Source organism: Schistocerca nitens, chromosome 8 (assembly GCF_023898315.1).
Source record: "Schistocerca nitens isolate TAMUIC-IGC-003100 chromosome 8, iqSchNite1.1, whole genome shotgun sequence".
Taxonomy (NCBI): domain Eukaryota; kingdom Metazoa; phylum Arthropoda; class Insecta; order Orthoptera; family Acrididae; genus Schistocerca; species Schistocerca nitens.
Window position 1 is genome coordinate 244958938 of NC_064621.1, and position 27387 is coordinate 244986324.

At 44.9% G+C, this 27387-nt stretch overlaps 1 protein-coding gene across 2 annotated transcripts in view; it reads left to right on the forward strand.

Annotated features, from left to right (window-relative positions):
- Positions 1–27387, forward strand: part of LOC126198879 (probable 4-coumarate--CoA ligase 1) — a 143361-nt gene that overhangs the window by 59623 nt on the left and 56351 nt on the right. For both annotated transcript variants that reach the window (XM_049935483.1, XM_049935485.1), the window contains exons 3-4: positions 16203–16410; positions 26553–26847. In XM_049935483.1, the coding sequence (XP_049791440.1) occupies positions 16203–16410; positions 26553–26847 (503 nt within the window). The remainder of the gene's footprint in view (positions 1–16202; positions 16411–26552; positions 26848–27387) is intronic.

Here is a 27387-nt window from a genome sequence, read left to right on the forward strand (position 1 = left end):
CAAACTTAGCCGTTTCGGAAATGTTTCCACTCTCGGCCCGAATACCAATGATTATGTTCTTTCAGATCTCAAATATATCGCTCCATTTCCTCATTATGATCACGAGTGCACTGTTTTCTACGTCCCCCCCCCCCCCCCCCCCCCGATATGCTTTATATACCCTCCACTGATAGTACTGCAACCTGACCTCTGTGAATGGTTACTGCACGTTGACGTCTAATATAGACCGGGGTCACATTAATGTGACTGGACTGTGATTTTGGATTATTGTTAGCAAAATTGATAAGTGTGTACAAATTGTCCCTTATGTTCAACAGTTTTCATTGCTACTAAACTCCATGTGCCTGTTCTTTTATTTCTTCCACCGTCAGGATTTGGTTGCCGAACGTTTCTTCATCTTCACCCACCCAATCACGGATATACTCCATGGTTTTAGTTCCAAATTAACTCGAAAATCTGAATGTTCTATTCCTTTAACACCATACCATATTGTAGTGCTCCGGGCAGAAGCACCGGCTTCGTTGATAAAATCCAATCTCATTTTGCCTTCTAAACTTAACGATTTATATTTACTTCTAACACTCGAACTGGTTACTGTATTATATCGTGCAACAAAAATGGTTCAAATGGCTCTGAGCACTATGGGACTTAACATCTCAGGTCATCAGTCCCCTAGAACTTAGAACTACTTAAACCTAACTAACCTAAGGACATCACACACATCCATGCCCGAGGCAGGATTCGAACCTGCGACCGTAGCGGTCGCGCGGTTCCAGAATGAAGCGGCTAGAACCGCTCGGCCACGTATCGTGCAATACTTTAATATACTTATCAGCGTCTGAGATAGAATTCAGTCCAACTTGTCATGTGGGCATCAGTACTCGGGCACAGTAGGCTTTGACTTTTTTACGTGCTTGTTATCAACAATGATACACATGTTCAAAATTCTCCAACTTACGCATTATACATCATGATGTTCATCGTCACGTAAGCCAAAATTATTCACGTCACAAAAGAAAGTAATTCGAATTATGTGCGGGGTTCGCAGACGTACATTTTATAAGTGCCACTTTAAGAAACTTTGAGTATTACCCACAGCCACATAACACAAGGTGGTTATAATTAAACTCTGGCTACTCGAGCCCGCGTATACTAAAAACTATTTACCAAATCGGTTCCCAACTGTATAGGAATAACGATCAGACAGCGCGCTGTAGGATTTGCATTGTTAGTAATGTTAGTGTCATGATTTGCCATTAGGTGCCGTTACTAGTACGGCGACGTATCTACATCTACATCTACATCCATACTCCGCAAGCCACCTGACGGTGTGTGGCGGAGGGTAGGGTTGAAGAGCAAAAATCAGTGTTTTACATTAAAACAACAGCAATAGTTCTGCTCTTCGCGAGTATCGGTGCATTAAAGAAATACGCAGAGGTCCTCTTTCCGAACCAGCGTTGAAGAACATAATTCGGAAGTTAACTGGCGCTTTGGGAATTATTCATGGAAGACGCCGACGATCAGTTGCGCCAAAAATTGCTTAAAAAATTGCTGTTGGCACGGCTGAGAACGCTGGATCAATTTGCGACCATCAAGCAGTGCACTAGCTTTGTCACGATAGCTGAACATTCGATAGCCCACTGTTTCGGGCAGCAGTATAGCAATCTCTAGTGCGGTTCCAGGCTGTCGTGGATGCAAATGATCGTCACATTGAGCAATGTTTGTGAGCTGAAAAATAAACGTGGTACACAATTTACAAGTTTTACCCTCTCTTGTCGAAATCGAAATGTTTCTTCCAAAGGTTCATTTGTTATTTCTCTTCCGTACATCCTTACAAATTTTGCCACAAAGTTTCAAAGTCGTATGTAATATCCACGCCCATATTTTATTCAGAATAATATTCACGACAGCATTGTGTGTGGAATATGAAAGAACATTCTCATGGTATTAACAAAAAGGCATTCATCGTTAGTAAAATAATAAATAATTATGGTCAATGACATAATTTAATATTTTGTAAAAAATTATATCTCAGACAATATCCATGGAAAAAGATAATGAAAATCTCAATCATTTGTTATCTGTTATGGAATAATCCTCCTCCTTTTCGAGCTGTTGTACTGATACGATGTGACTAATGTCTCGTAACACAGACGTCTGTAAAAAAATGTGTTATGTTGCTAATTAGATATTTCAAAACTAGAGTTTATGTGTCATTGAAATGAATCTTTGTTTGGAGTTTTATTTCAGAGTGATTCTCGACCTATATAAATGTTAAGTTTCCTGATAAGCTACAAAGGAGCGCGGCCATTAGCGCTATTGATGTACAGCGCGGTTTATTAGTAAATGCTGAATAATAAGCGATTAACATTGAGAAATGTTTTGAAATGTTAATGTATGTAGTGTAGGTACAAATAGATTTAATATATATTATTTGTTAGTAGTGAAACAGGGGTTGAAGCAGAACAGCCCGCATCTCGTGGTCGTGCGGTAGCGTTCTTGCTTCCCACGCCCTGGTTCCCGGGTTCGATTCCCGGCGGGGTCAGGGATTTTCTCTGCCTCGTGATGGCTGGATGTTGTGTGCTGTCCTTAGGTTGGTTAGGTTTAAGTAGTTCTAAGTTCTAGGGGACTTATGACCACAGCAGTTGAGTCCCATAGTGCTCAGAGCCATTTGTTGAAGCAGAATCGGTAAATGATTGTCTTATGTTTGCCGCCATCTTGGTGAAATATTGCAGCGGCAGTTTTAAATTCATTTTCTATACAGACATAAATGTTGGTGGTCATAATTGCGATAATAATTGTGTATTGGATGTCCAAAACCCACTCTGAGGTAATACATTCCAGTTAGATTGTGAATAATCTCTATAGTGAACTTCTATGAATGCAAAAAGCATCTTTCGTGATACAAATTCTTATATGCTGATGTAGGAAGCCTGGTTATTTCGTAACAACTTTTATGAAATATTCTGACAGAAAAAATACATTAGTGTTGTGTGCGTGTGGTATTGTGCGACGAAACTGTTCATTTTGCTTAAAGAAAAGTGTTGCCACCTCGAATAACAGTAGCGTTAAATTCGATAAACGATCTGCATCTAGTAAAAAGACTATTATACAACAGCACTGAAAATTACTAAAAATCATTACTTCATTACTCTTGTTTAGTTCAGATTACTTATCATATATTTAGCTTGTTTGCTGGTTGTATATGATTACTTTTTTCCATGAAATTAGTGCCATTTACACTGATTGACAGACAACAATGCTACACGTTCCCAGGTGGAGATTTCTTTAACAAAATCACGATCATTAGCCGGGAAAAGCAGTGATTAAATAAAGCTTCAAGTTACATTAATAATAAGTAACTAGTTTTATTGTAATATTGCTGTAATTTTTCAAAACGCAATCAAACCGCAATACTCGCACGCCACACTTACAATTACTCAGTTGTTATGTGGGCTCTCTCAAATAGCTAAACTTTAATTATAACTATTCTGTAAATTCTCTCATGAAATTTCTTTTTAACAATCCCTTGCGGTTTGGAAGTGGTTTTCACAAATAGGTGCAAAATGATATCCATGAATCTCCAGTCAATCTAGCTTTCTTACAGAAAGAAGTGAAATACGGGTAAAAAACTCTGATAATCTGTCCATGGTAATACCATGCATAATAAATAACACCATTGTTTACAAATGCAGAATAACATTGTTTCTCAATAATAACTCCGAATTATTAAAGAGAATCAAATAATTACACACATGTAAATGTCAGCATTTAGTAGTAGTTCAAAATAGTCAGATTTTTGTTATTTGGGAAGCAAAGTAACTGACAATGGCTGAAGTGGTGAGGATATAAAATGAAGACTGGTAATAGCTAGAAAAACCTTTCTGAAAAAAAGATGTATTTATTGCCATCCAATTTAGAAATAAGTTGGGGAGTCTTTTGTGGAGGTATTTGTCTGGAATGTAGCACTGTACGGTTGTCAACCACGGACAATAAAAAATTCGCAAAAAGGAAATAGCAGCTTTGGAAATGTGGTTTTAAAGAAGGACGCTGAAGATTAGGTGGGTAGATTGGGTAATGCGGAAATACCGAATCGAGCTGGGAAGAACAGGAATGTATGACTTAAATAGACTAAAAGAAGGAATCAGTTGATAGGACACACACTCTGGCACCAAAGAATCGTTAATTTTGTAATGGAGGGAAATGTTTCGGGAGTGGGCGGGGGTAAAGCAGCAAGCAAGTGTAGATATACGTAGGTTGCAGGAGTTATGCAGATTTGAAGCGGCTTGCACAAGGTAGAGTTGGGTGGAGGGCTGCATCAAGCAAGTCTTCGGATTGATGATCATGACAACAGCAAAATGTAACCTTTTCTCCAACTTACGCATTATACATCATGATGTTCATCGTCAATAAAATCTATAGATGCAAAAAAGTAGGTAACGCCAGCGGAAGAGTAGCTACTAACTAGCTGCAAGAACGTATCCAGGTTTCGAGTCTGGTACGAGCTACTGTTTACCCCCCCCCCCTCCCCTCTCTCTCTCTCTCTCTCTCTCTCTCTCTCTCTCTCTCTCCTCCCTCCTCTCCCTCTCTCCCTCCTTCCCTCCTTCTCCCCCCTCCCCTCCCCCAAATAAAATTTGCACAGTAATTAATGTTAATATGCCGATCAACCAAGAAATAAAACAAACCCAGTAAAAGTAAATAAGTCTTGAGAAAAGGTAGAAAATATAATTTTCAAAATTTCACAAAATCACATGAAAATTCTAATGGGCAATTTTATTGGAGACTTGGGGAAAGAGAGAATATGACTGGCGATTTCTTCTTATAGTTGACCATGAACGAAGAGAACAGAGATTTCAGTAGGTTCCTTTGGTATCGTGTTGAACAAACTGACGTGATAACATATCGCTTCAAACGTTAGCCATTTGGACTTCGGCCAGGCTCATTCCTTTTGTCAGCTGCTATAAGGGAGCTAACAGCACTAAACAGTGATAAATATCCACGAGTGTCAGTACTCATTGACAGTTCTGCTGTATATTCATAGACTACACTGTAGCTAGTGTGAGAACGTGACGATGCTTCAACTGCTTATCATGAAATGACAGCACTATCACTGCAAATAAGCCTTCCACTTCCCAAATGGGTGACTAATTCAAAATAACTGAAGCCAACAAAGCATGCCAAAGACCCAGGAACCAAGTCCACAATGCAAACCGGGGAATCAATCGCAGTACAGAAGATGACTCTACTGCCTACCAAAATATAACGGAAGCCCTAACAGACAAACTGGCAACCAAGAGAAACGTTCTTCGACCAGCCGCTCAGTTTTATGACCCCCTTGGTCCGTTCATACCCATTGGGATTGTTGCTAAGCTTGTCTTTCAAGATCTTGCACGTGGTTGGCACTCTTGGGCCTCGAAATTTCATCATTTATCATCCTTGTGCATTACCCGATGGATAGCTATGAGAGACACAAGACTCTACAGAAGTGCATGAGCGCCTGAAAGATCCTATTATACTATCCTGTATGTAAGGACAACTACTGAAGTCGATTACAGAGCACGCATTGTTTGCAGGAAGAACATGCTGCCTCCAATCAAGAAGGTAGCCCTACCTAGGTTGGAATTACTTGGAGCATTGTTTGGCTTACGACTCTTTCGTTGCTTTTGCTACGAAACAGGGTTTGATGCCAACAAAGCTCCTCTGTGGAGCATCTCAACAGTCACCTTGGAGTGGGAACAAAATGACCCACGCAAATCGAACACTTTCATTTGCAGAACTAGTAGCCTCCACAACGTTAAGTCAATGGAGGCACTGGTCTGGAAATCAAAAACCCGCAGATCATCTCACATGGGGACTTGAAGCAGACCTACCAGTAACACTTGGCATCTGGCTTTCAGAAGACAAACAGTCATGGCCGCTTGACATTCCACCTCCAACTAAATCAGTGCAGAAGCCAAAACCCGGAAAAATGCACTCTGATCACCATCGCTGATCCCCTGTTCAACATTCCAAAATCTAGTTCCTATGAGGGAACATTGCACGTTACTGCTCTTGTATTTCGAATTATTGAGACCACGAAGAATAAGTTTAGGAATACTGGTAATTTGAGTCCTCTGGAGTTACAAAACGGCCATACACACCAGTTCTGAAAAGTGCAAGGCGAGCTGTTCCATGCCTAGCTCTCAGCATCGCGTAAGGGAGAACAGTTACCCAAAGAATCGAAAATTGCTAGATACAATACTTTGCTGTCGGATGGCGTGACTCGGGTGGGTAGTAACCTACAATCGGCTGCACCGTACAACTCAGAGAACTAGCCAATTGCAGTGGACGGACGTCGTCATTTCACTGAGTTTCTCATCAAACACATGCATATAATACTGCATCAAATTGATGGACGCATTGTTATTGGAGAACTGGGGAAAGAATTCTGGATTTTGCAAGAACAAGGTATTCGGAGAGTTCTTCGCTCTTGCTTGCCCTCTAAATAATATACAGTCGTCGATATGAAGAAATGGAGACTCTACTAACACTGGACAGAGTTCAACTTGCAACACCATTTGCAGTAACAGGCAATGATATCGCTGGACCATTATATGCTAAAACTGGACACCATGTCAAGATATTGTATATGGTCCTATTCATGTGCGCCACAACATGTGCAATTCATGTTGAACTTGTCGTCAATACGTCCACCGGTAGACTTCTGACATACAGAAGTACTGTGCTCACCATGGAACCATCTGGAAGTGACCACCATGGGCGGTTTGATGGCGAGGCTGATGGGAACATCTGATAGGTTCCATCAAGCGTTATCTGAGGAAGGTGCTTCGTCGCCATCGAGTGGGTGAAGAGAGCCTTAACAACATTTTGATAGGTATAGAAGCTGCAGTGAACTCAAGACCCATCACTCAAGGAAAGATTGATATGGCACTGACACCAGCTCACTTCTTAAAGGGTGGTAAACTGATAACCATTCCATGCAGGCCAGAACCAGTAACTGGAAGGAATCTTGAAATGAAGTTCTAAGGCAAAAGATCAATGACAACATTTGACGTAGGTGGAAAAAGGAGTACCTCCTGCTACTAAGAAGCTACCATAAGGTGCTTCAAGAAGGAAACAAGGAGTTGGGAATGTTTTACTTCAGGAGGATATTAAACCACAATTCTTGGTGAAAAGAGCCGTGATGAAAGAGGTGTGGCATGGCAGAGATGACAAAGTAAGATGCATCATTCTCCGGCAGCCGGATCGCACCAACATCTGTCGACCAGTCCAGCTTTTCATCCACCTTTACATAGACCATGGTGGCGAGGATGCTGGGAATAAGTGATTCCTACGCTATATGTTGGTGCTGTTCAGAAAACTGTAGACTGTACTGCCCTCTGCAGCAAGTACATATAACTGAAAATGTATTGGGCGCTGTGAACAAATATGTGAACCGAGGTTACTGTGTTGAATTCCTTTGAAATACTAGTATTAGCAACGTTAATAAGTCTTACGACACTTATGATCCAGTCTGTGGATCTTTATCACTAACGACATTTCTTGGTTTACCAACATTTTATAAGAAATCTTTCTTCATAACTTTTTATAGCATACACTGTACTTTTCCTTAGAGGATATGCTTTTACGTATTTTGATAAGACGTTCAGTGCCACTAACACGTATATAAACCCTCCTTTAGCTGAGCTCAGAGTAATAATGTACATGCGTTTTGTCATCTACGTAGGTTGGAACTTAAATAGTCGTATCTATTTATTCACAACCGATACAAGAGAGTTACTGTCCTTCAAAGTAGTCACCAGCGTTGTGCAGAACCCGTTGCCAGCGATGTGGAAGGCGTAGTATACTGTTAACAGAGCCTCATCTGTTGATGGTGCGAATGGAGCGGTCTACTGCCTGTCGAATATCTGGAACAGTTCTGAAGCGAATGTCACGAAGTGGTTCCTTCATCTTCGGAATGAAATCTGTGGTGTCACTGCCAGACACCACACTTGCTAGGTGGTAGCTTAAATCGGCCGCGGTCCATTAGTACATGTCGGACCCGCGTGTCGCCACTGTGTGATCGCAGACCGAGCGCCACCACACGGCAGGTCTCGAGAGACGTACGAGAACTCGACCCAGTTGTACGACGACGTTGCTAGCGACTATACGGACGAAGCCTTTGCTCTCATTTGCCGAGAGACAGAATAGCCTTCAGCTAAGTTCATGTCTACGACCTAGCAAGGCGCCATTAGCCTTAGATAGCTTGTATCTAAAGAGTCTCACTTGTATCGCCACAATCTCCAGATGTCTCATAAAGAACGATGTATACAAAGGATGGATTAAAAGATAAGTACCAAAGGAGCTACGTACTTTTCTTTATAGCATTCATTAAGTCTCCTGTTTCAGACCTCACTCCATCCTTCGTGAGTTAGTGCGTGCATCTTGGCCGCCTCTTTCAATTAGTGTGCGTAGTGTTGGCAAGTCTGCCGACACAACAAAATCAAAGTCGCAAGGACTTAAGTCCAGGGAGTACGGTGGATGGTACAGTACCTCCCAGTCCCATCGACTGAACAGAGTAGCACAGCTTGCGCTGTATGCGCCCGCGCATTGTCGAGCAAAATGATGGGTGGGTTGCGCAGAAAGTGTCGCCGCTTCTTTCGCAAAGCTAGTTGCACGTGATGCTCCAAAAACGAACAGCTTTAATCATCTTCAAACTGGAGTCATCAGCTTGTTCATTCCTCATATCCTGTAGAGTCCTTTTCAAATAAATTTTAAATGGAATATACCTGATAACTGATGTACTGATGTATTTACCATTGCAAAGTAATATCTATACAGACTGCCAATATAGAGAGCACATCTGCTATGATGTTTCGTTTCCCTAGTTGGTATTTTACTTCAAAACTATATTTTTGTAACGTCAGTGCCAACATGTTAAGTCTACCGCGAATCAATCGACAATCGTGTTAGAACGACAAGGCTTTAAGCGCCATATTAATTAGAATCTTTCTAAGAGTTTGATTATTATTTTATTGAGTTAATTGGTTTACCTGTAGTACTACCACTTTTACTACTTTGCATTTTCATCATCTTATTGACTTTTTATTTGCTCTTACTTTTTGTTTCTCTCATTCTTTCATCTTTTGAAGTGCACCTTTGTTGCCTCTAACGTGCTAACAAGGACTGTTCATAGGTTAATATCGCTCCAACTCATACAGCGAGTGAGGATAGTTTCAGGTAATCAATGAAAATGAGAAATTACATTCGTTTTTAGTACTGACTTACATTTTTTTGTCTCGAGTTTGCTAGTAGAGGTCAGCGTTAAACTCCATCAACAAAGTGAGCGTGATTAATAGTTGGGCCACAGTTTATTGACGTGTGCCAATTCAGGACTTGAAAATGCGTCGTCTTCTGCATTTCAGTGATTAGTCACTTAGTCAGCTGTCGACAGAATGTCGCGTTCATATCATACCTGTGAGCAGTCGCACCCAGCATTGCTCCACGTTATATGTAACAAGGTGTCAGCACTTGAGGAGTGACCCACTGTGTTTGCATGTCACCTTTAACACTTTGCAGACCAAGCCCGATCATAGGTCTGGCCGCAACTTCGTGTTGTTGGCAGACGGTCCATGATTTTCTTGACATGCAAACCACCTATCACCTGAGAGCTGGACTCATTTCGTATGAGAAAAATGTACGGACATGTCGCTCTCTGTTCCTTGACTGGTGCTGCCTTCTTTCCTCAATTACTAGGATTATTTCGAAAAAATTTTTAGCGAAAGCAGTAGCTACTGTCTCGAATGGCTGAGTCAATATGATCGCGTTGACGTACTTTCGTGGTTGTGCTCATTAGGTTTGACAGTTTGCTGTAATACTGTTACAAATACACATAAAAAATGCATTGCATCACATCGGTTCTAAAAGTTCCGAAACTTGTTCAGAAAATTGGAATATTTATTTTTATTTATTTATTTTTTTATTTATTTATTTAACCTGGCAAGATTAGGGCCATCAGGCCCTCTCTTACATCTAACCAGGCGTTCTACTTATTTTACATTCATATGTTTTAGTAGGCATGTTAAACTACATCTAGTACAAAAAGTGAAATAAACAATTTGAAAGGTACACCTGGAAAAATACATACATATAGAGTTTATATTCTTAGATCACAAGTACTGTTATAATTAGACATTATTGAACAGGCAGATTTGAGATAGGAGTGCTGGCAGCAGGGAGTATGAGGGAGACTCATGGTGAAGGGAGGAGAAGAATAGAGAGACATGATGAAACATAATTAAGGAAATATAAAGGAAAAGAATATTGCGTGGCTAATAGAGATAGATGAAGAGGAAGGCATCTCAGGAGCAACATAGGAGACGCTAGCTTTGCTATTTGACAGATGAGGGGATTGTCCTTGTACATTAATTTTGTGGAGAACGTTATAAGGATGATAGTAGGAAATGCTTCAACTTCTTCTTAAAAGCAGCAGGATATTGAATTTTGCGCAAGGTAAGGGGCAGTTTGTTCCAGAGGCGGACAGCGGCAACTGAGAAGGAGTTTGCAAAAGTTTTTGTTTTGTGAGTGGGCACAGTTAGGATACCAAATAAGAGTGACCTCGTGTTTCGATTATGATGACATGACAGGTTTTTAATCTCTGAAGCAAGGTACTGGGGTGTTTGCGCCTCGAGGAGTCGGTGGAGTAGACATAGAGTGTGGTAGTCGCGCAATTTGTCCGGCCGCAGCCACCCTAGCTGGGAGTATGAAGCACTAACATGATCGTATCGGCGAATGTTGCAGGTGTAACGCACACAGGCATTCATGGTTAGCTCTAGCCGTCTTTTGTTTTCACTGCTCATGCCTTGTTGAATCACATCACAATAGTGGAGGTTCGGTAGAACGAGTGCTTGCACGAGCTGGCGTTTCAAGTCCTGTGGAAATATGTTCCGAAACTTTTTGAGAGCATAGAGACAAGCAGACGTCTTTCGGCACACTGCGACTGTATTCTCCGCCCAGTTGAGATGCTCATCCAAAGTTACACCCAAGTTCTTCACTGTTTTCTGATATGGTATTGGAGTACCGTCGAGCAGAATAGGAGGTAGCCGTTCGCGGAAATCTGAACTTATTAATTTCTGATGGGCTATTAAGATTACTTGCGTCTTTTTTGCATTTAGTTTAAGCCCCAGGTTTTTCGCCCATGTCACTACTGAAGACAGATCATCATTCATCTGAGCGATTGCAGTGTTTACATCTTCAGGTCTGACGCTTAGGTAGAGCTGGAGGTCGTCGGCATAGAAATGATATTTACAGGAGGACAGAACCGATGAAATATCGTTGACATATAAAGAAAACAAAAGTGGTCCTAAGACTGATCCTTGTGGCACTCCCGAGGAAACATGTTTCCAGGAAGATTTTTCATTTACGCAGACAACACATTGCTGTCTGTCTTTTAAGTAGCTTTCAAACCATCTCATTGCACTTTCAGAGAAATTAAGCTGTTGCATTTTTCTGAGCATTATGTCAAAGTTAACAGTGTCAAAAGCTTTGCTGAAGTCCAGTAGCGTCAATATTGTTGCCTTTCGATTGTCGATGGCATATTTCAGGTCATCAGTTACTTTAATTAGAGCAGTGTTTGTGCTGTGATGTTTACGGAAACCGGATTGAAATTTGTCATATAGGCTGAATTCATGCAAGTGTTCAGTGATTTGGTCATGAACAATATATTCAAGTGCTTTGGAAACAGCAGGCAGTATGCTAATTGGTCGGTAATCACTAGGCAGTTGCGGGTTTTCGATCTTAGGGATGGGTCGAATTAGGCTTCTTTTCCATGCAGTGGGATATATTCCGTTCACGAGGGAAAAATTAAATATGTCAGTTAAGACAGGCACTAAGATATCGGCAACATTCTTAATCATGGTTATACCGATACTGTCGTTGCCTATTGCATCAGAAGAGATTCTCATTATTGCTTTTCTTGCCGTATTTGTTGTTACATGTTTTAGATGGAAGGTATCGTTGTTAGTTATCCTGTTTAGGGATTCTTGTGGACGGTAATTATCAGCTGTGCTGGTATTCAGAGGTGCAGAGAAGAATTCATTTAATTCGTTAGCTGACACATGAAAAGTGGTTTCCGATTTTGCCTTTCCGACCCCCAAGCTACGGAGATTCTTCCATAGAGTCGTGGGCGTCAGATCGCTGCATACAAGGGAGCGAGCGTGCCTGATTTTAGCATTGCGAATGCATTGTTTCACTCTGTTCCGTAGCTTTCTATATTCTTCGAAACGCTCGGGTTTCGGATCTGCCTTGAAATGCCTGTGGGCAGCATCCCTATTAGTCATCATTTGACGTAATTCAGCTGTCAGCCATGGAGCAGGAGATTTTCTTACACGGATTGTGCGCACAGGTGCATGTTTGTCATAGAGGGCAGTGAGTTTATCACCAAGTTCATTAATTTTGCCGTCGATTGTGGGTTTTCTGATTATTTGATGCCATGAGATTTCTGAGCAATCGGCTGTTAGAGCGTCAAGGTCAATACGTTTCATGTTCCTACAAGTTATGTAACGCGATTTGATCCTTGGGGGCTGCACAGAGTAGGCCAGGAATATTACATCATGTGCTGAGAGGCCAGGGGCCGATGTTTGACCAACATCTCTTACTTTGTCAGTCTGTTTCGTTGCGATTACGTCTATAAGAGTATGACTGTGCGCCGTATGGTGTGTAGGTTGTAATGGAAGAATGTTCATGCTATTGCAACTAAACAGTCTTCTTAGGTTTATTGCGGAGGGAGTGTCTCTTAACAGGTCTATGTTCAAGTCACCCATTACGATGACATGTTCGTATTGACATTGAAGTGAATGTAATTCCGACTGGAAGGAACTCATTGAGCTTATTTTTGGCGGCTTGTACACGACGCCAGTCAAGAATTTCCGACTTTGTATATTTATTTCAATGAACATGAATTCAGCCTCTTTTTCTTCAGCAGGATTTGACGTACATAAGACTTTCGCTTTGAGATCTGTTCGTATATACGCGCCGACGCCGCCACCTCGCTTTTTTGATCTGTCTGCCCTAAGAAATGTGTACCCTGGGAGATGAATAGATGCAGAGGATATGTGTGGTTTCAACCACGTTTCGGATAAGAGGATTACGTGGTAGTTTAGTTGGTTGAAGAGGAGGCTAAGTTCTTCGTAATGTGCAGGTAAAGACTGGATGTTGCAGTGAGCTGCTAAAAGCTCTGATGCGTTCCGCTGGGCAGCCTGAACTAGGGTGGCAGACTGGTTTGTCCCTTTGTTAGGCACTACCTGCCGCGAGGGGCACTGGCCGCTGCTTCCGCCAAGTGACATAACACAGGGGTGTCCGAGATTTTGCGCGCCCTGTGTGTGACACCGCGAGTGCCGAAAGTAAGGCGACTGCTAGAGATTTCCTGAGGTTGCGGGAGTATAGAAAATGGATTAGTGGTATTCGGTGCAAGGAGAATATGACCAAAATAGTGACGGCTGTGTGTCACTGTGTATCCTCTGTCGTAAGAGGAGAAATGTAATTAGCGTATTTGAAACAGCTTAGGGTGGAAATAAGGGAAAAGGGAGTGATTTAAGAGGCCGATGCTGCCAGCAGAGAGAAGTAAGCTTAATAATTAATAGATTATCGTAGGAAGCTAGAATTAAATTGAAATTTACTAAAGTGATGCTGGTAGTGATTATCGTAGGAAGCTACAATTAGATTGAAATTTGCTAAAGTGATACTGATAGTGATTTTTGTTATGTACAATTTAAACCGAAGGGATGGGTGATTAATGAACTAAAGGAGAAACTAATAATTGCAATAGAACTAATTCAGAACGGAAGAGAATAAACTGAGAAAATGAAAAAAGTATTAGCAGTAACTAAAATTAAGTAATGGTTAGAGCTACAGACACAAAAAAATAGTGAAAAGTTAATACAGTTACAAAAACAATTAGTTGAAGGTACAAATATGGGTATAATTAAAAAATTAATAAAATTACAAGACTATATCTGAGTATAGGGCTGTTACAATTTGCAAATGGTGTTAAGTTTGCACTTTTGGCTCAAGTAGCTTCACTTAATACTATTCAGTTCTGTCATGTTTGTGACAACATAAATTCATTTCCGCCCTTTTTATTGCTCATGAAAACCACAAATTGCATGTTGTACCACCATACAGCGAGACCTTCAAAGGTGGTGGTCCAGATTGCTGTACACACCTGGTACGTCTAATACCCAGTAGCAAGTCCTCTTGCATTGATGCATGCCTACATTCGCCGTGGAATATTATCCACAAGTTCATCAAGGCACTGTTGTTCCAGATTGTCATTCCTCAACGGCGATTCGGCGTAGATCCCTCAGAGTGGTTGGTGGGTCACGTCCATGAACAACCCTTTTGTATCCATCCCACGCATGTTCTATAGGGTTCATGTCTGGAGAACATGCTGACCACTCTAGTCGAGCGACATGGGGGCTCCAATTGCCGTCCATGAAGACGAGTGCCTCGTCAATATGCTGCCGATATGATTGCACTATAGGTCGGAGGATGGCATTCACGTATCGTACAGCCGTTACGGCGCCTTCCAGAACCACCAGCGGCGTACGTCGGCCCCACATGATGCCACCCAAAAACAGCAGGTGGAGGTTCACCTTGCTGCACTCTCTAGACAGTGTGTCTAAGGCGTTCAACCTGACCGGGTTGCCTCCAAACAGGTCTCCAACGAAGAAGGCAAATGCAACACTCATCGGTGAAGAGAACGCGATGTCAATCCTGAGCGGTCCATTCGGCATGTTGTTAGGTCCATCTGTACCGCGCTGCATTGTGTCGTGGTTGCAAAGATGGATCTCGCCATTGATGTCGGGAGTGAAGTTGCGCGTCATGCAGCCTGTTGTGCACAATTTGAGTCGTAACACGAACAGCATTAGTCAAAATTATTAGAGAGAAGGTCAGAGTTGGCCGTAATATTGATGATTTATTGACAGCAAAGTCGATTTTCTATCACATAGTGATCATCTTCAGTGCTATGGTGTACAAATTAAACTCATAGGCACTGTTGTCAAGTTATTATCAGTAACCAAAGCTTATGAAACGATCACATTGTGTTACGAGAGAAGGCCGAAATGCACGCGCTTAGCTAACGCAGGCTGGCCTGAGGAGGGAAGGAATATACTGACGTGAGGTCTGGAACGTGAAAAGGAATTAGAATTCAGAAAGCGGACGCAATTAGTTTCATACTTAACTTTAATCCATTAATGATGAACGTCGCTCTTGACGGTACATGATTCACAATATCATCTGTTCAGAATACATTCTTGAAGAATATGGCGCCTTGCTAGGTCGTAGCAAATGACGTATCTGAAGGCTATACTAAACTGTCGTGTCTGCAAATGAGAGCGTAAGTAGTCAATGAACCATCGCTAGCAAAGTCGGCTGTACAGCTGGGGCGAGTGCTAGGGAGTCTACACTAGACCTGCCTCGGTCTGCAATCGCTGATAGTGGCGACACGCGGGTCCGACGTATACTAACGGACCGCGGCCGATTTAACGGCTACCACCTAGCAAGTGTGGTGTCTGCCGGTGACACCACAGTTGTCTTGCAAACGTCCCCATCTGTTGACTCAGGGATCGAGACATGGTTGCACGATCCGTTACAGCCATTCGGATAAGATGCCTGTCCTCTCGACTGCTAGTGATACGAGGCCGTTGGGATCCAGCACGGCGTACCGTATTAACCTCTTGAACCCACCGATTCCATATTCTGCTAACAGTCATTGGATCTCGACCAACGCGAGCAGAAATGTCGCGATACGATAAACCGCAATCGCAATAGGCTACAATCCGACGTTTGTCAAAGTCGGAAACGTGATGGTACGCATTTCCCCTCCTGACACGAGGCATCACAACAACGTTTCACCAGGCAATGCCGTTCAACTGCTGTTTGTGTATGAGAAATCGGTTGGAAACTTTCCTCGAGTCAGCACGTTGTAGATGTCGCTACCGGCGCCAACCTCGTGTGAATGCTCTGAAAAGCTAATCATTTGCATATCACAGCATCTTCTTCCTGTCGGTTAAATTTCGGGTCCGTAGCACGTTATCTTCGTGGTGTAGCAATTTTAATGGCCAGTAGTGTAATTTCATTGGACGGGTTCTCAGACTGGCTTCCACAGCAGCAGCCGCGTGGTAATAATTCTGAAGAAACTGAAGCAGAGTGCGTGGTCGCAGGTGTACCCAGAGGCTGGAGGCGGGGCCCAGGAGGCGAGCGCTCAGTGGCTGCTGCAGCGCGCGGCCGCGGAGGACTCGGTGCTGCGAGTCGGCGCCGGCGACATGGTGGTGGCCTGCTGCAGCTGGAGCCCGCACCTCGCGCCGCTGATGCTGGCAACAATCGCGCGCGACGCCATCTTCGTCCCTCTCAACCCGGACCAGCCCACAGGTGAGTTCGCTTCCAGGCGCTAAGCGGAAAACGAGGGAGCTGAAGAGACTCATTAAATAAACGATCTAAGACAGCTTCCATTCATAACCAATAACGAAAGTGTTAGCACCGACTGCAGAAGATATTTATAACGAAAAATTAATAATTGACGGAACTGATTCCCTATGGTACACAAAACAGGTCAGAACGTTGTTGCAGGAGCAACGAAAACAGCTTGCCGAATGTAAGAGAATGCAAAATCCCCAAGATTGGCGAAGTCTTACAAAAGTTCAAAATTTGGCACAAACACAAAAACAGGTGCTTTCAGTAGACTCCACAACTAAACTCTGTTTCGAAATATAGCAGAAAACCAGAGAGATTCTGGTCATAAGTGAAATACGCCATCGGAAAGACACAATACATTCACTTCGCGACAGCAAAGGTAATGGTACAGGTGACAGTTTCCCGAAAGTCATAAACCAAAGAAGACGAAGTAAATATACCTGATTTCGCATCGAGAACAGCTGCCAACAAGAGTAACGTAGAGGTAGAAATCCTCGCAGTAGCAAAGCAGCTTACGTCAGTTAATAAAGCGAAGTTCTTCAGTCCAGACTGAACACCAATCAGATTTCTTTCAGACTATACTGCTATAGAGTCAGTTAAGTAAGATCGTGATTTAACTAATGAGTAGAGGAATGTATTTGACAATAAAAACACTTTGTCTTCAGGCCACGAATGGCCTACCGGGACCATCCGACCGCCGTGTCATCCTCAGAGGAGGATGCGGATAGCAGGGGCGTGGGGTCACCACACCACTCTCCCAGTCGTGAGATGGTATTGTTGAGCGAAGCCGCTACTGTTCGGTCGAGTAGCTCCTCAATTGGCATCACGACGTTGAGTGCACCCCGAAAAATGGCAACAGCGCATGGTGGCTGGATGGTCACCCATCCAAGCGCCGGCCACGCCCAACACCGCTTAACTTCGGTGATCTCACTGGAACCGGTTTATCCACTGCGGCAAGGCCATTGCCTTGTTTGAAAACAAACTTAAGCAAATGCACTGAAGAGCCAAAACATTATGATCACTGCCCACCCCAAGACTGTACGCTGTCTGGTGGCGCCGAAGGCACGTGACGCGGTAAGAGAAGTATATCAGTGGAGCAGAGACGAATGGGGATTCATTCTAGCAACGATAAGTAGCGCAAATGTGGAAATCCGCCGACTTAAGCGACTTTGATAAAAGCCAGATAGTTGTGACGTATTGCCTGGTAGCGAGGATCTCGGAAACGGCGAAGCTGGTCGGCTGCTCGCGTGCTACCATACTGAAAATCCATGGAAAGTTGTTATTGAATGCTGATATCGCGCGCCCGGCTAGCCGCACGCTCTAACGCACTGCTTCCTGAGCGGGAAAGCGTGCAGGTCCCCAGCACGAATCCGCCCGGCGGATTTGTGCCAAGACCCGGTGTTCCGGCCAGCCTGTGGATGGTTTTTAGGTGGTTGTCCATCTACCTCGGCGAATGCGGACTGGTTCCCCTTATTTCGCCTAAGTTACACTATGCACTACGTCGGCGATTGCTGCGCAAACAGTCTCCACGTACGCGTACACCATAATTACTCTACCACGCAAACATTTGGGGTTACACTCGTCTGGTATGAGACGTTCCCGGGGGACCTGGGGGGGGGGGGGGGGCAGGGGGGGGAGGGTCCACTGGGGACCGAACCACACAATAACCCTGGGTTCAGTGTGGGGCGGCGGTGGGGTGGGTGGACTGCTGTGACCTGTTCTGCGGTAGTGGACCACTGATGCTACGGCGGAACGAAGCCTCTCCATCGTTTCTAGGTCCTCGGTTTTATACACACACAATGCTGATACAACGATTAGGCGACAAGAAGTTTCATTTCCATGCCTCATCACAGAACGTAGGGATCGAAGGCTTGCCCTCTGTCTAAAGCAGGATAGGCGGCAATCTGTAGCAGATCTGGCGACAGAGTACAGTGCTGGCAAAGACCCAAGCGTTTAGGAGCACACCATTCAGTGTACAGTGTTGAACATTGTGATCCGCTTCAGAGGACTCCTGCGTGTGCCCATGTTGACACAACAATATTGTCAGTTATGATTAAAGTGGGCACGGGATCGTCGGGACTGGACCGCGGATCAGTGGAATCGTGTCTCCTGGTGGGATGAATCCCGTTTATTCTTAAACCAGGTGTATGGTCGTGTCCAGAACGGACGCAGGCCGATGGGAGCAATAGTATGTTGTGAATGCCGCACTTAACGTAATACTGCTCCTACGGCCTGCGTCTGTGGGGGACATTAACCTGGGCTTCCATGGGACTTGCGGTGGCATCTTCCAACTGTATAACTCTCCGTGTCATAAGCCAGAATCGTGCTGCAGCGGTTTGGTGAGCATGTGAACTCACGTTGACCTCTTGGCCATCAAATTCGGGTTATCTGAAACCGATGAAACCAAACTGGGGCGCTATCGGGCGGCAGCTCGTGCCCACAAACCAACCGCCAGTAAATTAGGGAAAGTGTGTGACCTGCGTGTAGGCATCTGGTGCCACAAAACTTCTGAAAACGATCAAGTACTAGTTGGTGGTGGTGGTGGTTAATGTTTAACGTCCCGCCGACAACGAGGTCATTAGAGACGGAGCGCAAGCTCGGGTTAGGGAAGGATTGGGAAGGAAATCGGCCGTGCCCTTTCAAAGGAACCATCCCGGCATTTGCCTGAAACGATTTAGGGAAATCACGGAAAACCTAAATCAAGATGGCTGGAGACGGGATTGAACCGTCCTCCTCCCGAATGCGAGTCCAGTGTGCTAACCACTGCGCCACCTCGCTCGGTCAAGTACTAGTTGAATTCATGGCACGTAAAATCACTGCTGAACTGCGTTCCAGAAGCGGACCAACAAGCCTTTAAGTAGGTGGTCATAATGACTTGGCACATCAGTGTACATACATCATATATGAACAAGAGACAAATGAAATTACAAAATACGTAGTCACCCACAGCGTCAACGATCACTTGACATCTCCGATGCATGATTGAAACCAGGTTTTCTGCTTATTCATGTGGAAGAGATCTCCGTACTTAATAATCATGCACAACTGCTCGCACGACGAAAGATCCGTACCTAAATACTGGGCGCCCGGGTTCGATTCCCGGCGCGGTCAGGGATTTTCTCTGCCTCGTCATGACTGGGTGTTGTGTGATGTCCTTAGGTTAGTTAGGTTTAAGTAGTTCTAAGTTCTAGGAGACTGATGACCATAGATGTTAAGTCCCATAGTGCTCAGAGCCATTTGAACCTAAATACTGGAAAGCTGCACAGCTTACAATAATATTCAAGAAAATGAGTAGGGATAATCCTACGAATTGTAGATCCAGATCATTGATGCCGATTTGCCGGAGGATTTTGCAACGTATATTGTGCTCGAACATTGTGAATTTGCTCGAGGAAAACGATCTGTTGACACAGTCAGCATGGATTCAGGAAACACATCAGAATTTTATCAATCCAGATCACGAAATGGGCGTAAATTAAATCCCTAATAATCATTATTTTTCAGTAGCTAATAAGCCGTGAGATCTTCTAGTATCTGACTGCGTGCGGCTAGAGAAGAGGCATCGCACCTACGCACGGCTGATAAAATTGCAGTGTCCAATGGAATTTCTAGCTTTTCCAAAGAATAAATAGCCTGTCTCTTTCACGTAGATATTGCTCAGACTAAAAAAAAAAAAAGATTCTGGGAAAAACTGTAATAAAGCATCACTTCAAATAATAAACATCAATGATCACCAAGCCCGCAGCTCCTGGTTTAGTGGCTAGCGTTGCTGCCTCTGGATCAGGGGGCCCAGGGCTCGATTCCCGGCCGGGTTGGGTGTTTGTGCTGTCCTCATCATTTCATCATCATCATCATCATTTGTGACAGTGGCTAGAGTGGACTACGAAAAAATTGGACTGTGTTACAATTGGGACTTTGTACGGGCGCTGATGGCGGCGCAGTTGAGCGCCCCACAAACCAATCAAATCAAATGGTTCAAATGGCTCTGAGCACTATGGGACTTAACATCTATGGTCATCAGTCCCCTAGAACTTAGAACTACTTAAACCTAACTAACCTAAGGACATCACACAACACCCAGCCATCACGAGGCAGAGAAAATCCCTGACCCCGCCGGGAATCGAACCCGGGAACCCGGGCGTGGGAAGCGAGAACGCTACCGCACGACCACGAGATGCGGGCCACAAACCAATCATCGTTATCAATTATCACCAACTACAAGTCATAAGAATGCAATTATCTCACAAATCTTCATACGTTATGGTTCAATACACGTATACAGTGACTGTGCCGTGCACTTCTTAGTTATTTAATGTTTTGAGTGGCATTCGTTTGGCCACTGGTGCTTTTTACACTAGCCCAGTTGAGAGATTGTATGCCGAAGCTGCTAAACGAACTACCACTGACCTACCGTTGTGACTTTCTCTCAGGAAGTATGCATGTCGTTTGTCTGCCATACGTGGCCACCCATCCTGTGCCTCCTTCTTCGATAACTCCTTTGATCGCCAGTATGGGGCGCGTCCCTCTTCTCTGCTACCTCCTGGAGTTCACTTTCGGCACTTGCGCCGGCGGCTGATCTTCACGCAACCTTCAACTTTTCCGGTGAATGTGAACTCCTACCCCACCATGTTAACCTTGGCCTTCATTCGGTTCCTAAGGACACTGCTCTAACCTCGTTCTATCACCTCCAATTTCATAACCTTCACACGGAACTCCGCTATATTACCTTTGTGTACGCTGATGTATCTCGGGATGACTGAGGCGTCGGGTCCGCCTTCGTGATTGGCGGCGACGTTTTTCGGTATCGGCTTCCGGCACACTGCTCAGCATTTACCCCCGAGCTCTTCGCTGTGTATCAGGCTACGGAGCACATCCGACGACTCAGGCTTTTCAACTGTGTTATCTCCTCAGACTCTCTCAGCGCCCTTCGAAGTCTCTGTGCACTCTACACCGCCCATTCCTTAGTCCAACGGATCTAGGAAACCTGTCACTCTTGATGGAGCCACAGTGATGTTTATTTGGGTTCCTGGACATGTCGATCTGTCAGAAAACGAGGCTGATGACGCTACTGCCAAGGCTGCAGACCTCGTGCCTCATCCTACTAGTTCCTATACTCCCTCTGTTGATCTCTGTGTTGCCGTCTGTCAGGACGTGGTGTCGCCTTGGCATGGCCACTTGTCCCCCCTTCGTGGGACTAAGCTCCAGGTATTTAAGCCTCTCCCAGCGGCTTGGACGACCTCCTTCCGGCCTTCCCACCGCAAGGAGGGGTCATTTTAACTAGGTTGCGTATTGGGCACTGCCTTTTCAGCCATCGCCATTTGTTAAGTGGCTCTCCCCCACCACTTCATGCACATTGCTCCCAACTTTCAACTGTCCACCATTTCCTGACGGAATGCCCATTTTTTAACCGTTGACGTTCCCGCTTGGGTTTGCCTCCTGAGTTATCGCCCGTTTTAGCAAACGACGCGCGGGCTGTCGGCCGCGTTTTAGTTTTTATCCGTCATAGCAGTATGGTAAAGGCTATTTAATTTTGAGTCTTGGATCTCCGTTTCTCTATGGTGTATTTTATAGCCCTTACTCCACGTCCCTGTTTTTCGCTGTTTCTCTTACGTCGACTGGGATTGACGTGTAGTCGTTTTTAGCTCCTCTCTGTTCGATAGCTTTGATTTGGGCGCGTGTGACCCCAGTTGTTCTTGCACCCTAAAACAAAACGAAACAAAAAAATGCTTCAACCCTTCACTTTCACTGAAGATAGCAATGTACGAGTAGTTGGCGAATCATATCATTGACGTCCTTCCACCTCAAATTGTAATCTCACTCTTGAGCCTTTCTTTTAATTCCGTCTTTGCTTCTTCGATGTACAGATTGAACAGTAGATCCTAGACTACATCTCTGTCTCAAACCCTTTTTAATCGGAACCCTTCGTTCTCGGTCTCCCACTCTTACTGTTCCCTTTTGGTTTTTGCATATATTGTATACTATCCGTATATTCCTATAGCTTTACTACCGTTTTTCTCAGAATTTTGAACATCTTTTACCATTTTACATTGTTGAACTTTTTTTCAGGTCGACAAATTCTATGAACGAGTCTCGATTTTTCTTTGGCCTTGCTTCCATTATCAACCGCAATGTCAGAACTGTATCTCTGGTGCCTTTACCTTTCCTAAAGCCAAAGTGATCGTCATCTAACAGATACTCAATTTTTTTCCATTCTTCTGTATATTATTCTTGTCAGCAACTTGGATGCACAAGCTGTTGAGCTGACTGTACGGTAATTCTCGGCTCTGCTATCTTCGGAATCACATGGATGATATTTTTACGATAGTCAGATTTTATATCGCCAGCCTCTCACATACACAAAAGTGAATAGTGGTTTGGTGTCACTTCCTCCAATGATTTTAGAAATTCTGGAGGAATCTTGTCTATCCATTCTACCTTGTTTGATATTATGTCTTCCAAAGCTCCTTTAAATTCTGATTCTAGTACTGGATTGCCTATCTTTTCCGTAGCGACTCCTTGTTCTATCATGTCATCAGACAAGTTCTCCCTCTCGTAGAAGCCTTCAGGGTACTCTTTTCCAGATGTCCACACTCTTCTCTGCATTTAACAATAGAATATCCATTGCACTCTATATCCTTTTGATGTACTTTATACACTGAGGTGACAGAAGCCATTGGATAGCGATATGCACATATAGAGATAGCAGTAGTATCGCGTACACAAGGTAAAAAAGGGCAATTCATGGGTGGAGCTGCTATTTGTACCCAGATTTTTCAAGTGAAAACCTTTCCGACTTGATTATGGCTGCAGGACGGGAATTGTCAGGCTTTGAACACGGATTGGTAGTTGGAACTAGTAGCATGGCACATTCCATTTCGGAAATCGTTAGGGAATTAATCATTCCGAGATCCACAGTGTCAAGTGTGTGTCGAGAATAAATTTTAGGCATTACCTTTCATCACAGACAACACTGAGGCAGACGACATTCACTTAACGACCGAGAGCAGCAAGGTTTGCGTAGAATTGTCAGTGTTAACAGACAAGCAACACTGCATGAAATAACCACAGAAATCAATGTGAGACGTAAGACTATCTTCTTCGTTTGAGCAGTGCTGCGAAATTTGACGTTAATGGGCTATGGCAGCAGACGATCGAAGCGAGTGCCTTTGCTTAACAGCACATCACCTGCGCCACCTCTCCTGGGCTCATGATCAATCCGGTTGCACCATAGACGACTGGAAGATAGTGTCGTGGTCAGATAAAATCCATTTTCAGTTAGAAAGAGCTGATAGGGTTCGAGTGTGGCGAAGATACCTCAAAGCCGTGGACGCAAGTTGTCAACAAGGCACTGTGCGAAGCGGTGGTGGCTCCATAACGGTCTGGGCTATGTTTACATGGAATGGAGTAGGTCCTTTTGTCCAATTGAACAGATCGTTAACTGGGAATGGTTATGTTCGGCTACATGGAGACCATTTGCAGGCATTCATGGACTTCATTTTTATGGATGACGATACGTCTTGCCATGTCACCCGGCCGCAACAGTTCACAGTTGTTTCGTAGAATATTCTGGACAATTCGAGCGACATTAATCCCATCGATCATTCATTGGACATAATAGAGAGGTCATTTCGTGTACAAAAACCTGCACGTGTAACATTTTCGCAGTTATGGACGGCTTTAAAGGCAGCTATGGGATTCGCGCACAGGATTGCCTCTCTGCGATGGATATGGCTGGTCTTCCTGTTTTCCCTCGCGGTTGGAGCAGATTTCCACCTTGGCTGCTCCGGAGACCCAGACTCATATTAGACTTGACTAATTTTAAGAAAGATAGTACGCCAAATTTTACATTCCCATCTCTGTTTTTTAACATTTTAGATGTGCCTCACGGTTTTACCGTCATTTACACAGATGGCTCCAAACAAGGGAATTTCCTTGGCTGTTCTGTAGTGTTCTCTGATCATGTTATCTGGATTCGCCTCCCTCCACGCGATCCTGAAGGAACTGGAGCAGATGAATCGTATTCGGGGCAATCGGTTTCCCATCTGCTCCAATTCTCTTAGTGCCTTACAATCATTGCAGAATCTGTACCCAACTGAGGAGATGGTCCAGCTGATATATGACCAACTGTACTTGCTCCAACGGCGGGGTAAGGAGATGTCCTTCTGCTGGGTGCCTGGTCATATAGGAATATGTGGCAATGAACAGGCCGATCGGGCTGCCAAGGAGGCCTGCAGGGAGCAGGATGTGGTCCAGTGTCCTATTCCTTTGAAGTCTGTCATTTCTGCACTCCACAAGAAGTGCATGGACTTGTGGGAGGAAAAATGGCTGGTGGTGACGGCCAATAAACTGCGGTTGGTGAAGTCAACAACTCGGCCATGGCGTTCCTCCTGCCGGTTACTCACGCGGGAAGAAGTGCCCCTCACGCGTCTTCGGATCGGGCACTGTCCTCTCACACATAGCTTTCTATTAAGGCGGTAGGAACCCCCGTTTTGTGATACTTGTGGTGTGCACATGTCTGTCCGCCACATTTTAACAGACTGCATTTTATACCGTGATGCAAGGGCAGAAGCACAAATTGATGGGGATCTGCCCTGTATATTAGCTAACGATGAGACGTGTGTGTCTAGGGTTTTAAAGTTTTGTGATATGTCTGGACTCTGGCCTAAACTTTTAGGCTGGAGGTTTTAGTGTATTGTAGAGTGGCTGGCTCCTCCCTTTTTTCCTTGCAGTCAGCCACTTCCATCTGCTATATTGTTTCACCTCACTCTACCACTTTCTTCCTGTGCTGTCCGCACTTTACTGTTGACGGTATGCTTCGTCCCACGCTTCGGTGTCGGTCGGCACATATTTTTCCAACCTTGTTACCTGCGTTTTCCGTTCTGTTTTATCTTCCAGTTCTGAGTATTTTCTTGACGCTCGTCTCAATCTGTTACTGAGTGGGCGCTGAAGACCTTGCCGTCGTAAGCCTATGCAACCCTCTCCATCCATATAAAGGGAGCATGGCACAATATTTCTGCAGGGAGCTTCCAACGGCTTGTTGAGTCTATGCTAAATCGAGTTGCGCGCGATATCGGGCAAAAGGAGGTCTGATACGACATCAGGCCGTATCCTATGACTTTTGTCAAGTCTGTATATTGCTCAATAGGTGCAGTGCAGTTCATCTTTGCTACAGATGGTTCAAATAGCTCTGAGCACTTCTTCTTTCACTGGTGCCATGTCCCGGACTGACGCTGGGTCGACATAGTTAGGAAGGCATTTGGCAAGGTTAGTAGAAAGGGGTGGCCGGATACCCTTCCTGCCGCCACCCCGTACCCACCGGGAAGGAATTAGTGTATCCAAACTGTCTGCGACGAGTGAAATCCATGGAGTATTGCGAAAGTGTTAAGATGTCTGCGAGCCATGTAACTGAGGCGCAACGTGAGGACCAGCCCAGCATTCACCTAGTGGGATGTGGAAAACCACCTAAAAACCGTATCCAGGCTGGCCGGCACACCGGCCCTGGTCGTTAATCCGCCGGGCGGATTCGATCCGGGGCCGGCGCGCTTACCCGAGTCCAGGAAACAGCGCATTAGCGCGCTCGGCTAACTTTGCGGGTTTCAAATAGCTCTGAGCACTATGGGAGGTTGGTTGGTTGTTTGGGGGAAGAGACCAAACAGCGAGGTTATCGGTCTCAGAGGGTTAGGGAAGGATGGGGAAGGAAGTCGGCCGTGCCCTTTCAAAGGAACCATCCCGGCATTTGCCTGGAGCAATTTAGGGAAATCACGGAAAACCTAAATCAGGATGGTCGGACGCGGGATTGAACCGTCGTCCTTCCGAATGCGAGTCCAGTGTGCTAACCACTGCGCCACCTCGCTCGGTGTGGGAGGTCATCAGTCCCCTAGACTTAGAACTACTTAAACCTAACTAACCTAAGGACATCACACAGCTCCATGCTCCAGGCAGGATTCGAACCTGTGACCTTAGCAGCTGCGCGGTTCCGGACTGAAGCGCCTAGAACCGCTCGCCACAGTGGCCGGCTTTGCTACAGACCCCGCGTGATCTTAGCCGTTCCTGTTTTCCTCTTGTGAGAGCACACGTGTGCACTTCTGTTTGTGACGCAGAGGACCTGCGGCGGCTGCTGGTGCGGCTGTCCCCCGCGGCGGTGCAGTGCGAGCAGGCGGCGCTGAGGGCGGTGTCTGCGGCCAGCCCCGTGCAGCCGCAGCCCCTGGGCGCCGCCGCCCCCGTGCCGGCAGCAGACGTGCAGCGCTTCGTGACCCAGCAGCTGTCGCGGCCGCCGCCTAAGGGGGAGGAGGCGCGCCGACCCGTCATCGCGCTGCACAGCTCCGGCACCACGGGCGACCCCAAGACCATCCTGCACTCCCAGTCCAGCTTCTCTGCGCTGCTCGACGTCATCAGGTGAGACCAACATCGCTGGAGGCCTCCGCAGCGCTGGCAGTTTGCAATGAGTGACGTTCCAGTCCTGGTGGTAATGTTAGTGACTGCTCACAAGCTTCTTTTGAAATCAGTTTACATTCCGGCAAAATCACGCACAATTGCAATATTACAGGTTTTGGTCATCACCAACTATCTTTATTCCTACAAGACAAATAAGTCAAATTTAGAAGTGAAGATATACAATACTGACCATTAACATTGCTACACCAAGAAGAAATGCAGATGATAAACGGGTATTCGTTGGACAACTATATTATACTGGAACTGACATGTGATTATATTTCCACGCAGTTTGGGTGCATAGATCCTGAGAAATCAGTACCCAGAACAACCACCTCTGGCAATAATAACGGCCTTGATACGCCTGGGCGTTGAGTCAAACAGAGCTTGGATGGCGTGTATGGGTACAGCTGCCTATGCAGCTTCAACACGATACCACAGTTCATCAAGATTAGTGACTGGCGTATTGTGACGAGCCAGTTGCTCGACCACCTTTGACCA